This window comes from Liolophura sinensis, chromosome 12 (genome assembly GCF_032854445.1).
Source record: "Liolophura sinensis isolate JHLJ2023 chromosome 12, CUHK_Ljap_v2, whole genome shotgun sequence".
Classification (NCBI taxonomy): Eukaryota; Metazoa; Mollusca; class Polyplacophora; order Chitonida; family Chitonidae; genus Liolophura; species Liolophura sinensis.
This window is the reverse complement of record NC_088306.1, coordinates 19599027-19614387: the sequence shown is the minus strand read 5'-3', so window position 1 is coordinate 19614387 and position 15361 is coordinate 19599027. Positions and strand designations below refer to the sequence as shown.

General features: G+C 39.8%; 1 protein-coding gene across 1 annotated transcript; it reads left to right on the top strand.

The window, feature by feature from the left end:
* The first annotated feature begins 3118 nt into the window (after window positions 1-3118).
* LOC135479666 (monocarboxylate transporter 5-like) lies at window positions 3119-14236 on the top strand. The gene is made up of 6 exons (XM_064759561.1): window positions 3119-3221; window positions 7772-7922; window positions 8372-8515; window positions 8961-9104; window positions 10817-11578; window positions 13856-14236. Exons 2-6 carry the CDS (start codon window positions 7793-7795, stop codon window positions 13990-13992), a joined length of 1317 nt encoding a protein of 438 aa, XP_064615631.1. The 5' UTR covers window positions 3119-3221; window positions 7772-7792; the 3' UTR covers window positions 13993-14236.
* The last annotated feature ends 1125 nt before the right edge of the window (window positions 14237-15361 follow it).

Genomic DNA, 15361 nt, shown 5'->3' with positions numbered 1-15361 from the left:
ACAAAGGATTGACTGATCGTATTTGTAAGTGCCAAAAAAGTGTGGGAACACGAACTTCAAAACCTGGAAGAGATCTAGCTGAGAGTATAGCCCCGGTAATGTATTTTATTGTTTTGTTAAGAAGTCCTGCTGAAAGACCTTCTTCACATCTGTAATGCTTTACTGACATCCTCTTGGTAATATGACAGGCAGCTGTAACTCTGCGAGCGGTTTTGACTAGATTACTACTGAGCATACAGTAGCTTAAATAGAACCACAATGTGGCACGGATTTATCTCTTTCAGTATGCGTCGGTGCTCTAGTGGTATCTGATGTGGTCCAAGACTGCTCTGACGTTAGGTTTGGCAAAATTTTGTTTGGCCAAGGATGGCACCCAAACAAACGTCAGGATGCGCTCTGTTCAAAAACCTGGGCCCAGTTTCACTAAGATGTCGTACATGTAGGAAAATAGCACATATAGGACAATGGTATGGTTATAATGACGTCCAAAATGTCGTATAACAAATGTACGATAAAAAATGTCGCACAAAATTTAAAACTTCTTCCCAAAGCTCAGTTTTGGTAATGTGAGTTGAAATTATGGCACATTTGTCGTAATGTAACACAGATAAGTGAACTATATTTCTCTTTCTACAGCCGAAACGTATGCTTTAAGGTCGCATTTTAAATTTTGACTTATTTTAGAATGCTCCTGATGCAGTTACCTGCCCTTGTCAAATGTATTGAGGCTGTCAGTACGGCTTTCGCTTTGGGCATCACCATGGAATCTCGGGCCTAGGAACCAAGGAACCTGAAGCCAGAGCGATCTCGGGCTATATCCGATGTATATCGTCTATAAATGCTGGTAATCTCTTTTTTGAAACACCTTGGGCTCTTGCAAGCTGCCAATAATATAATAAAAAAAAAGTACAGCACAGAGAGTAAAACCAGAGCAGCGACGATAGTGTGATAGCTGGCAAATGATCACACGTAACCGATGAAATACGGCCTTTTATCCATTAACCTCAGTCAGGGTTTTATTCTAACTGTTCATGTTAATGCTTAAAAAGTAGCAAATTGCACGCCCTCTAGAACCATAGCTTAAGGAGAATTAGGTTAGAAAAAATATGCAAATATGTTAATAGCAATGTTTCAGACAACAGTTTTCTAGAATTATCATAAATTTTCCACCGGTATGTTTGCATCTTAACGATGACACGATGTAAGTGCTCAATTAGGGCCGTGTGTTATCACTCTGAAAGGAGGGATGGGTGATAGAAGATACAATAAAGAATCTATGTACAGAACACATACTTTCTGTAACATCGCAAAGCATTTATTTACTTTCAAACATGTCTTGTAAAACTCGAATCACCGTTATAACACAAGGTTGCTATGATACCTCCATGTTCAACCTGGCCGTATCTTAAGGCATTTGTTCTGTTTTATAAACATGAGACATTTATAGTAATCGAATTTATACCCTTTGGTGCTTCTCACATGATACTTTTGGAATGAAGCTACAGGGAAAATTGATCTGGAAATGCAGCATAAGGGATATTTGTGGACATGACTATAGTCCGTGTACTCACCCACACACGTACGCGCAAACGTCATTCGTAGGTCTCACTTTTGATCAATATAAATGTGAATGTAAGTTAAATCTGTGCACAGTTTTCCTGAATTGCTTTTATTTACAATGTAAATAGATAGTCGAGTAGCAGCAGCGAGGCCAGGTTACAAAATAACGCCACTTTGCTGTCACAAGGCTACAAATCAAAAAATGTGGACATCACTGTGTTATTTGTACACTCACAAAATTAATTTGTTACTTTTAAAAGTCTGTTGTCTGAGTGATGCTAAAATGTATCCTGCTATTGCAACAGATTATTTTGTTGAACATAACACACATATTCTATTAATTCAGCATGAAGATTACACTAGACTAACAGGATATTATGTTAAAAATGACGCAGAACAACGTTGTACGAACAGAAGGCATTCTACCATCACTCAGACAAATGACTTTCTGTTAAAAAAAATAACACATTAATTTGTAGAGGGTGGCTTCTGGTGTCTAGGGTTTAGGATCATCTACAAGTTGTCGCACACTTTCCCACTTACGACCGTAGAGGAACATATAAATAACTAAATCGTGTGTAATGAGTATAACACACAGTATCTATTACTGTTTATTTTAGTTGTGATGAGAACGCAACATCCAAGTAATTCTAGATAATCACACCTAATGATTAGATTTGTATCAAAGAAACTACTCTCCATGAGATCCCTTCATTCTAAGTTTATTAACTTACATTCTTGTCAGGAAGTTCCATAATCGCCCGACCCATTACCAATACATCTTAAAACGCCATAATGACGTAAATCGTGAATGAAACTGATGACATGTAAGAGAGTAACAGTTATTGTTCAATGATTTATTTATTTTTTATTTATTTATTTGATTGGTGTTTTACGCCGTACTCAAGAATATTTCACTTATACGACGGCGGCCAGCAATATGGTGGATGGAAACCGGTTAGAGCCCGGGGGAAACCCACGGCCATTCGCAAGTTGCTGTATTTTTCATTGAAGATGGGATGACAGTCGATGTTCCCGGCGTAATATCCAAATCAAATATCAAACTCCGAGGCCGTGAATAACTCCATGCAGGTGGAATAGAACCTGACGCGCTTCTATTTTGACACAACTGATCACAAAGCATCCTACCGATGCAATAAAGATGGATGCGTATAAAGCCTCTAGTACCGGGAAAAATCCCGCCATCTGTGAAGAGCTTGGCAAGACTCGCGACTGTAAACAGTAACAGAAGCACAATGATTGGAGGATGCCACTTCAATGGTCTCACGGCGATCAGGCCCGGTATTCTGTGAAGTTTCGACACACGTGGGATGCGTCATGCATACCGCAATGATTCTTCATATCCGAGTCTGACCCACATTATCGCACGTGATTCCCAAAATAACTCGTGATTGCGACAGACCTACAATTAGGTCAAGTTGATCAGCTGATGTGGTCAGATAAGGTCATCATAGATAATATTATCACCGGGCTATATGATTCACTGCCATTGTAAGAATTGAGGTGTGGAGGGAGGGGTGTCTTTGCGTATTGTGCGACCGAATTGCATCAGCAACGTCAACGTGACTTCATGTACAGGAATTGAGACCCAGTTAGTTAGGCTTACATGAGACATGGATCAGTCATAAGTACACCCACAGGTAAGCCGTTCGATGCGTAAAAATCAATCATTGAAAAATCAGTCAGTGATGATGACAATGATCGCCGATTTAATGATATGCCGCGCTTCTGTAAAAGGATCAGTGTTAACAGAAATCCAATCAGTGAAGCAATCAATCAACCAAATCAGTCAGTCAGGTGTACTATATCTGTGTTTATAGGCCAACCGATTGTAGTGTATCCACGACCCTGTCTTTGCTTTAATGTTTTATGGCTACGACGGTATCCGTGTTAAGGTATTCGGGGAAAGTCAGCGACATATAGGGCTAATCTATATACACACGCTACTGGCACACAGATTTGTGGTTCGATTTTGATCATTTATAGACTGGTGATCTATACATTTTCATCAATACCAGCATTGCTCACGGCAGCACATAACGCGTATATTTCATAGTCGGTAGTTTCATTCAACCCAGACAGCGGACAAAACCAACATGATAATATGTCATCATGATCAACATGATAATAAGTCATCGTGATCAACATGATAATCACTACATATCTCAGCATGTTTATTGTACAAATTAATTCTTTCTCCAAAATGAGCAGCAATTTCAGCCTGAAACTATCCCTTGCTCTTACGTTAACTATTTACTGTGATAACTACTTCTAAATTTCCTACTTCTATTTCTTTGAATTATTTGATGGGTGTTTTACGCCGTACTTAAGAATATTTCACTTATACGACGGAGGTTAGCATTATGGTGAGAGGAAACAGGGTAGACGCCGGGGGAAACACACGACCATTTACAGGTTTCCTACTTCTCAGATGTTATTGTCCATTGAATGTGAACATTCTAAGAAATGAAAAAAAAAATGTAGACTCGATCAATGTATAACTCAGATACCATTCGGCGACGGTCCACATAATAATATATTAAGTATATCCTTTTTTAGCTGAAGAGTGAAACATTATTGATTACGGTGTAAAACACCAATCAAATAAATAAATCAATAAATTTTAGCTGAAGAGGCTGCAACAAGAAATTGGCGTACAAATCATGCAAAATAAGAATTTATTAAGATTGCTGTTGAGTACGGCGTAAACATCAATCAAATAAATAAATAAGTGTACCGTAGTCAGTTTTTGACTAAGTAAATAGACACATCCAATTTATTAAAATTAGTATCAAAATAGCGGGGACTGCTGTCTCTTCAGTAGAATATGTTGTGCCTAAAAATCTGAAAATATTTGCTATATTACCTGATGGCCAGCCTCAAGATTTGAGGAATGTGAACTTCACTTTAATTTCGTTATTAATAAAAGTGGGAAATCAATATGTTCGAAGCCGCCAACCACGTGTTAGAAGTTTTCATTCGTCACCGAAATTGACTAAAGATGGATTCTGTATCAAATTTCCATACACTCTTTTCGACTCAGAAATATAGAAAACTGAAAGAGCTGCACACAATATCTAACGCCATGTACAATATTTCTCTCCCAGGCCGCTGTTGGATTACTTCATCAGCCTTGTGTACACACATGACAAGCCGCTGTTGGAGCGTTTGCCGTGGTTTAACCATGGTCTCACATTTATTTGAGCAACGTTGTGCGATGTGGCCAGTTATTTACCCACCAGATAAAAATGTCAGTGTGAAGTTTTACAAAGGCTTGTGCTTGAGTCTTCATTTACGTATCTCTACATCTGTTTTCTTGGGAAAATAGCACTGCTCTTTAAATTATTATAGCTACTGGTTTATGCGTGCTGTTCATGGTGGCACTACCACTTCAGTTTTTTTCTGGTCTAATTCTGTAATGTATTTACGATTAAGGTTTTTTGAGAGCTGTTCATGTGATTAAATATAAAGAAGCACACTCAAATATATGTGTATGACTAAAGTGCAATAGTATATTAATAAATATAAATGATAGATGATAATGATATGTAAATAAAGGCATAAAAATTTCTATTTTATTTTCAATAAATAATGTATAGTAGTACATTATTAGCTCCGATGCCTAAGTGGTTACAACGCCGAAACCCGTTTCCGATTCGTCGTCAGCCAGCGTTTATATAATGTGGTCCTGAGGTCCCCAAATTAATTGACCCTGGTGTGCCCAAATTAATGCCATCTGAAAGACTATGTACTTCTCCGCTCTCTCCTCTGCCTCCAGGAGCCCATTTACAGGCCTGATAACAGGGATACATACAGAGTAACACAAGCGTATAATACACATATCTAGAGCTAGGTAAATATAAAATACATTTTTGTACAAAGATAGTGTAAACACAGGTAAACATATGATGTCATTCTTGGTATAGAAATGTTATAAACCTACGTGTAAACATAGGTAAATATATAAAACTATTCTTGTGGAAATTTCATAAAAAAATAAGCATTGTAAACCATTATAACCAGAAGTTAAGATCATGAAATATGTTAATCACAGAAAAACCGTTAAAAAAGAATCGAGTGAACTGACCTTCTAAAAGATTGTTGTGAAGAAAAAAATTTCTATGGAATGATTAGAACTCAGGTCATTACAGATATCCATAGTTCGAGGGAAAAAGAATGTTTTCGAGCGTTTATTCTAGTTGACGCAGGCCAGAAAGTTACCGTTTGTCGTAAGGCCCGGGCAGGAAAATTAAAGTTGACCTGCTCTACTAGGTGAGGCGATTGAACGATAGAGTGAACACATTTGTGTAAGAACTTTAAATCGGCAGCTCTTCGCCGATCAGATAGTAGTTTTGAACGGACTCTAACTTGTCTGAGAGATATTTTTGGGTGGGGGACCATATAATTGATCCATACTCCAAGTTGAAGCGAACTAAAGATCTGTACAGGGGTATAAGTGACTTTGTTTATGTAAAAGAAATGCATGATCGCTTGAGAAAACCAAGCATTTTATAACCTTTTCTATCGGTATTGGTGACATGTACTCTAAAATTCAGATTACTGGTTAATGTTATCCCAAGATATTTCACAGTCTCAACTCTTTCAAGTGCATGTCCGTCTATGCTATAATTGGATATAATTTTGTTGGTCTTATTCGTGAATGATATGACACAACACTTGTCAGCGTTTAACTTAAGCTGCCAAGCTAAACACCAGTTTGTTTTGCAAGGTCATCCTGTAATAGCTCACACTATTGCGCGGAATGCACTTGTTTGTAAATTTTTTATGTCATCTGCATACAGTGACAATTTATAGTGCCTAACACAAAAAGACATGTCGTTTACATATAAAATAGACAGTAGCGGACCAATCAAAGACTCTTGCGGTACCCCGGATAATATCGGCTTCCATGAAGATTCTGCGCCCTGTAGGACAACTCGTTGCGAACGGCCTTCAAGATAGGAGCGCAGCCATTTGAACAGTGGGCCTTGGTAGCCATAATGCTTCAGTTTATGTATCAGCATATCATGAGAGACGCTGTCGAAAGCTTTACATAGGTCTAGGTACACAGCATCGGTCTGCAGTTTTGCGTCATAAGCCTTAGTGATACCATCAACATAACAGGTTAGGTTGGTAAGTGTGTCACGGTTACAAAAAATCCATGTTGATTTTAGGCTATTTTGTTTCGAACATGTTGAAACAGTGTTTCATATACAGCCTTTTCAAAAATTTTACTGAAGAGTGGTAACAAAGACATAGGGCGATAATTAGTAACGTCAGTCCGGTCGCCTTTTTTGAAAACTGGAATCACGTTAGCTCTCTTAAAATCTGTTGGGAAGCACCCATTTTTAACAGATGCATTGAAAATTTGGCTTAAGGGAAGGGCCAGTTCCTCTGCAGACTCTTTCAAGGGAAGACCTGAAATATTGTCATATCCACGGGCCTTATGGATTTTTACAGAATTCAGTGAACAGGATATATCATAGGCATTGACAGTAGCATTGCCCATTATGTCATCACATTGATCAGAGAGCAGAGGCATTTCCGTTGTTTGGGATCTGGTAAAAACACTATAGAAAAAATCGTTAAACGACTCTGTGACTGAGTTGATATCATTTGCCTCAATATTTTCATACTTGACAGAGCCCGGAATTGAGCCCTTTGATTGCTTGGCTTACACGAAACCCCAGAATCGTTTCGGGTTGTTTTCCGTTTCTGACTCAACATTTGAAATATATTCCTTATATTTTTCCCGTTTTAACTTTTTGAATGTTTTTCGCAGAACAGCGAAATTAGAATAATTAATGTCACTTTTATCTTTTTTGTACATGTTATAACACTGTTAGCCTACTTATCTGTAAGCACGGCTAGTTAATCTTGATCAAACCAAGGTGGAAACTTGCGCCCCTGAATTAGAACACTTCGAACAGAGTAAGAGATTGACGCATACAGAATGTCACAAAAATTTGACACACTTCCATTAACGTCTGTGTTGTCTATGAGAGAGTTCCAGCACACTGATGAAAGAAGCTGTTTTAGATGAGGAAAGTCAGCCTTTCGAAAATTGTACACGCGCCTGATGGGGTAGGTTAATTTAGTCACACTTTGGAGATGCAGTTTTTCAAAGTGAATTTCAGAATTTTAATTTTGCATTTTTTCATTCTCTGTTGCGTGTATTGGATCTAAACAGCAGATTCAATTGAACGCCATCATGGCCGATAATCACTCGCAGAAGAAAGATGTGGATGGCGAGAATCTCACAGAAAACGAGATGGGCAATAACTCTGTCCACTCCAAACACCCGGATGTAGACAGGGGATGGGCGTGGCTAGTTGCGATTGGTGAGTATGATATAACAGCCTTCCTCTGCATGAATGACAATGTTATTTGTTGGCTTTTGAAGATGTGAATTGACGGACAAGTTCAACTTACTTTGACACCATTATAGATGATTAGATGAACAGAAATAGTAACACGTTTGATGATATTTGCTCTGATATTATTATATTATCGTCTATATCCTCTGATGTAGCTAGTTTATGCACAGTCACCAGTCTACAGATCATCGTGATAGTTTAGGGATGTGACATAGAAAATCTGTGTCACAGCCGTACTCCACTTATCCCGGGGCAAGAGGCTATAAAAAGTTTTGCAGAATTTGAGAATTAGATCAGTGGCCTTCAAATATTATGGTAGTAGAGCTACTAATGAAAATGAGGACCAATTGTTCACAAGAGTACTCAAAACACAAATTTCCTTAAATGTACTTTGAATTGTGTTCTCTTTTCAGGAATGGCGATGTTTTATTTCACCATCGGTGGCTTTTTCCGCAGCTTTGGTGTCGTCTTCTCCGCTGTGCTGGAGCAGTTTGATCAGACAGCATCACTTACCTCCCTTGTTCCTGGTGTTCGATCTGTCTGCCTTATAGTCATTGGTACGTCAACCAAGAGTTTTACACGTTCTGCTTTCATTCAGACATATAACCCACCATTGCCGTCACACCCTTATTTACTTAGTAAAATCGGCACACTAGCCGTCAACCGTAATGGACATATAGCAAAATTAATAATATTTATTTGTGCATTCCTTTGTTTGGTGTTTTTGGCCGTACTCAGGAATAATTCACTGATATGACAGTAGTCAACATTGTAGTGCATAAGCTCCACAATTTGTTCAGCCTGTGGTCAATGTCGATTCAACCTTGTATGGTCATTTTGTCGTAGGCGCTGGGAAGGACAGGTCGCTTCGTAGTAATTCACAGTAACACAGTTCCAGAATGGGATCCAATCAGTTATACTATTGCTGAACCCTACTATGTGTAGTTTTATCAGCAAAGTCACCATATTTTCAGTTTCGCTTTCCTTTTCATATGTATCAAGGTCCCGCAGCAACAATACTCTCACAGCGCCTAACGGAGCGTGTCGTCATCATGGCAGGGGCGATAACTGTCACAGCAGGATTCGTCCTATCCTACTTTGCCACGAGTTTACAATTTCTTATCTTCAGTATAGGAATGATGCCTGGTGAGTTTCTCTGTTCTGCCAGCATTTACCAGTCGAGTTGTCAGCATATTGTGTAAGCAAATAATACCAGGCCAAATTCCACAAAGCGAGTGTAAAAACGTAAAACTTCAGCGTAATACAGAATTTATAGTACCAGAATTTACAGTTTTGACCGATTTATCTTAAAACAGTACAGCACTACAGTACAGAGAGTAAAATCAGAGCAGTGTTGACAGTGTGATATCTGGCAAATTGTCACACGTAACCGATGAAATCCGGTGTCTTGTCAATTTTCCTCACTCAAGGTTTTATTCTGACTGTTCATCTTAATGCTTCGAAAGTAACAACATACATGGACACGCCCCCTATCACCATGGCTTAAGCAGAATTAGGTAAAAACATAATGGAGTGATTTCAATTGCAATTTCCTTGTTACACATCACTGGTCTATTATTACTCCAAGTGGTGTGTTTTCATCACATTTAATAAATAGCACAAGGAAACAACAAATCCACAAGCAGAATCCTTGTTCATGCGGGAATACAATATAAAAGATTTCTTCACCAATGTCCCTTGCTCTAGAATGATTGAAAATGCTTCTAATCGCCACATTTAATACACAAATACATTAAAATAATGTAAAGTCTGTCCTCTGAAAATTTGCCTTGGATTTAAAATTCCGGTTTTAACTTATATCAAAACCTGAATTTTTTTTAAAATCTGTCCCCGTCTATATAATAAAACTTAGGCGGTCGACAATGCCCATCGTGTTGTCTTTACACTCGAAACCACTTGCCTTTGTCCAGTATGACATGTGTCAGATAGAAGATAAAAGTTCAGCAGTATAACTTGCCAACGGTGGTTTATTCCAGATTAATCCACCCATAATGTACTGGCCGCCATTGTGCATGTAAACGAAAATTCTTGAATATGGCGTGAGGAAACAATCAAATGAATAGTTTGCATTGCTCTGCCTCAGAACAAGGTTGGAATTCTCACGCTACTTAATCTGCAGCACTGTCTATGTGTTTGAGGTAAAGAATCCTTTTAAAAAATGTCTGGATCCATTTCCCTATCCGAATCACCTGTAATGGATTAGTCCTTCAGTCCATGGCCGGCCTGAACACAAACTTTTAACCGCCGGACAGACAGAAAAGTGAAAGCGGCCCCCAAAAGTAAATCTTTCTTTGACAGAGGTAAATATAACCTAAATCCTTCACTCGACTTTAATGGCCGGCCACGATGGCTGAGTTGCTAGAGCATTCGCTTCAGAGGCGGTAGATCTATGGTCAGCCGTGGATCGGGTCGCCCCTAAAACTTTAAAAGTGGAAGTTGTCGGTTCCCCGCTTGGCGTTCAGCATTAAGGGGATAGTGCAACGACTGGTTGTCCGGTATCAGTATAAACGCTCGGGTGGGGCCACTTGCTTGCCTTCGGTACGTCGTCTCAGTGAAGCGCTCTAAGGACTGGTTCTTCGCCATATGACTGAAAAATTGTTAAGTACGACGTTCAACCCTAAACACTCACTCACTCACTTGGTTTCAAGGATGACGAGCTCTCCCCTTCTGGGTGACTGCTCACTTATGATCCATGGGAAGGAGATTTAAGCTGAAAACAAAACCTTCTCTTGTCATCATTGCTATACCAAACCAATCAATCAGATCATGCGTCCCTCAATTAATCAGCGACAAACCTACCCACCCATTCATCCGGCCTATTTATTTATCTTTGACAGGTATGGGCACATCATTGATTGTAGGACCCTCCAACGTAATGATGGGCCGATACTTTAACCGGCGCCGCGCACGTGCCATCACGGTTACCAGCAGTGTGGGGTGTCTGGGGCAGATTGTTGTCCCTTTGATCATGGTCCATCTGATCGAGACTTACTCCGTCCAGGGGGCGCTGCTGATCTTTGGGGGAATTATATTGCACACTTTGTTGACCGGGCTGATAATGAAGCCCATTAACCTTAGCTCCATTACGTTAAACAAAAACGAAAGTGAAATTGAAACTGACAATTGCAATTTGACTGGAAAAATCAGTAAAGCAGACAGCATTGAAATTACCAAAAAAGATGAAAGTATAAAGAAACATTTCAGTTCATCCAAAGCAGATGATGAAGTGGAAATGAATGAGAGGGCTACAAACACGGAAGTGCTCTCTGTAAATATTGTAAATGAAGGTAAAAAAGAATTGCCTGATGCTATTATCATGACAGGTAAAACTGACGTTAGCCAGGTGATAAACAAAGATGGCGTGAAACCTTTAACAATAAAGGATTTGGAAGAAGTGTCCGATGAAGCCGATGTGGAAATGGAGTGGAAGAATGTTTCAAAAGCAAACACAAACGTTTTGGAGACAAATAGCTATGAACTTCAGCCGCTTACCCACAAGGACGAAAGTGCGCACGACAGCCAGGATGTCTCACTGACCGTTGTTTCCACACGCTTATCCAGACCAAGCTGCACCAAGACGGACATGTTTTCAGGCCGTGGTACGTTTTATGCGAGAAATGTACCCTCTTGAACTTTTGCTGAACGCTGAGTACAGCTTGGTTCTAGCAGCCAGCATGCTTTCACTCAGCATGCTGGTTTGCCAGCAAAATTACCTTTTCGTCATGTCTAAGTCTCTCGGTTTCTCGCGTGATCAGTCCGCTATGTTTTTGTCCGTATTTGGCTGTGCGGATATGATTGGAAGGTTGTCAGCCGGCCAGCTATCCGACCGTAAAGTATTACAGTCCCAGTATGTCATGGCGATAGCCTGTTTCATCAGCGGAACGGCATTTTCTTTTGTACCATTGGCGTCTTCTATCTACACAATTTTGCCATTGGTTATACTAATTGGCGGATTTATCAACGTCAGCTTGATCTTAGTGATGCCGGTGATTGTGGAAATCATTGGATTGGAAACCTTCCCGAAAGGCTTTGCCATGCTGCTGGCTTTTCATGGGATTGTGGCGTCCATATCCCCGCCACTGTTTGGTGAGTGCTGAATGCTGTGATGGGTATACTGTTGATTCTGCAGTCAGTAAACTGGCTTTGTTATCTCTCTCCCTCCACCCCTTCCCCACCCCCGCTTCCAGCATATATTGAGGGAGAATGTAGCGAACTGTCTGTCCATAACCATATCTTTGTAAAAGGCAAAAAAAAAACCACTAACGTAAATTTATGTCAGATGTATGTATGTATGCGACATTTAGATCGCTTATGAGGCCTAATGGTTAGAGCCTCCGCCTCCAAGTCGGGAGACCCAGGATCAAACCCGGGTCGGGTCATACCAAATACCCCAAAATGGTACTCGCTGCTGTCTCGCTTGGCGCTCTGTACATAGACGCTAAAGCAAAGAAACAGGACTGGTTAGCTTGGTGTCAGTACAATGTGACTTGGTGGGGTGTCATGTCTGCTGTCTGCGGCATGATACTTTAGTACCGGGAGCCCTTTGGCGGCATGGACTCGCACTGCCACAAGAAAACACAATGTATGTTCACACATCGAATACTCCTCGTCGTCATGTGACTGAAAAATTGTTAAGTACGACTTTTAAACCGAGTTAAAAACTTTTGAAACTGGATCCTACGATGGTATCTTCAGACCATATAAGGGCGAGTGTTTATCACTTAACACACATAAGCTAATAGATTTCATCTTTCTCAATGCATTTACATATGAATCTATGAATACATTTGCTGATTGGACCTTGTAACGAATCAGGTCAAGCAAAAAATATGGAATCTGATGTTACAAAACCAATTTCCTCAGGTGGAAAAATTTTAATTTCCCTGGATTGTGTTTAATGGTTTTTCATCTGATATATATTTTTAACACTTTAGTGTTTTCTTTGCCTTTATCGCATATGCTCATATAGTTTAGAATGTATTTTCATGAAACTTGGCAAGCATGACATAGACCATGTAAGGATGTGCATGTGCTATTTGGGTTGCCTCAGTTCATTATTTCCAGAGTTATTGCCGTTTAAACATAGAATGGGAACTGGCAGAAAGTCCTTGTCAACACATCCCCTCCCACAGTTATGATGAAATTTCCATGAAACTTGGTCCGGAAGAACGAACAGTTTTCACAAATCCGTTTTCAGGCATATATGCGAGTCATGTTACAGCACATGTCAGAACTGTTTACTCTAACACACTCGTATTTCAGCAAAATGTTGTTCGATTGTTGATTTCCACCTTAAATAAACTGTCTCCAACAAGCGCGAGTGTGGAAATGGTCAATTCTAATGTAAAGGTCAGAGTTGTGGCAAACATTTCACCCACTGTATGTTTTTCAGGCAGACATAAATGAGAGTCATGTTACCGCACATATAATAACTGTTTATTCTAACACACCCGTATTTCTCCAAAACTTTGTTAGCTAGTTGATTGCTTCACTTAATTCCTCGCCAAATCCACCAAAGTGTAACCCCTTCATATATAACCATACCCCCACCAGTCCCAGTGTGGAAATGGTCGATTCTAATGTAAAAGCAACAGCGATGGCAAGCTTTCGATTGTTGAGAATGTTTTATTTAAATATCAGAACTGTACTTTTCCTTTTTGACAACGGTGTGTGATTTTATTTTTCAATTTTTGTTGGAACAGACAACAGTTATGACCTAAAGTCCTTATATTTAGAAAAATAAAACTTGGCCCGCAGAGTTTAATTTTTGGGATGATGTCAATATGCATAAAGCGTAATGTTGTCTCGTCTATGCTTCCCAGGTGAAGAAAACAGCAGGTGTGTTGGAATTAAATATACTATCTTCTTACTTTCAGGACTGATCAAGGATTTTTCGGGGAAGTATGACGCCATGTTTCCGTTGACGGGAGGCCTTCAGATATCCGCTGGTCTACTCCTCCTGCTCGAATGCTTTCTTCGAAGACGAGCAAAAAAGAAGAGGATGTCCAGCTAAGGGGAGCAACTGAGAACAAATCAAAGACTGTACTGACGACAAACTCACTTTTTCATATGTTGGATATTTGATATACATGTAGCTGAAATATGGTCTTCATTTGTCATGATGCTATTTTTCAGTTCAGTTTCCCGATGTTTACGTCATGATGAGTTCTAGTAAAATCTTACATATGTTGGACATGTCAGTTACTGCAGAAAGATTCCAAAAATTTCATCGCCCATCTTTACAATATACATTAAGTTCTTTGCAGTTTTTGAAGAAACGCTCCATGTTGTACTCAGGCAAAGAAAAACTACCGACTTAAACACTTCATTGAATGTAAAAAGTTTCGTGAACCTGGGCTTGTATTGTTAGACATTCCTTGCTACACGATTGTCCCTTTGTAAGATTTTCGACCAACGGACTGCTGTGGACTTCCAGTGTAATACATGGGTGCTGCCGAGAATGAGGGATGGTCCTTACATAACCTCAGCCCCCTCGTCAAAATAATGACAAGAAGTTGGTCGGCGTTCAACTGTGTATTCGTGCCTGTATTGGTCTTAACGGGAGGGCACCCGGGCTGACGTGGTGGGGACATCAGATTAACGTTTACCAATTATCAGCATATATATATATATGTACTTTGCAGACCAGCAATATTTTTGATACACAGGATAACACATATCGGGCGCGGCACACCTCCGTGTAGTTAACAATTTGCTTACATTTATCCCCCACACACTGCAAACAATATATGGCACTCCACGTTGCTGGATGAACTTTCCCCGTTGACGACTGGAGAAGAAGCCAGCATGAGTTGGACTTGAAGTCACCGCGACTGCATAGGCAAGAGGTTCTAGAGTTATTGCACCGCGCTGGCACCGCTTTACCAAAAACCCCGCTACGATATGATCGAAATATTGCTACATTTTCGGTTTCTAGCACATCTTTCTCCGTTTCTTCCTCAAAAATTGTTTTAGTTGCCGTATTTCCGGTATACAGCACAACATCTTGCTCCGTGTCTTCCTCAAAAATTCACTTGTATACAACATTTCCGGTTTGAAGCACCTTACCCCGAACAACAGTACCTTGCCTCATTATCTTGCCGTACAGTCATTAGGGCGTATCACCTTTCCTCGCTTCTTCCTCAAAAATTCTCCTGTTTATTTGCACAGGTCTGGAATACAAATTTCTTTCCCCATGTTCTTTCTGCTAACTCAGTGCCGTCGTTTCAGGTTTGAACACCTGCTTTCTTACCGACTGTCCGCACGATTGTCCGATTGTTCTTCAGTTTGTCGTCTTCCCGGTTTAAAACTCGGAACATTTTCATATCTCATATCTCACAAATGTGTCGTATTTCCGGTTTTGAACAAAGAACATGTCACTA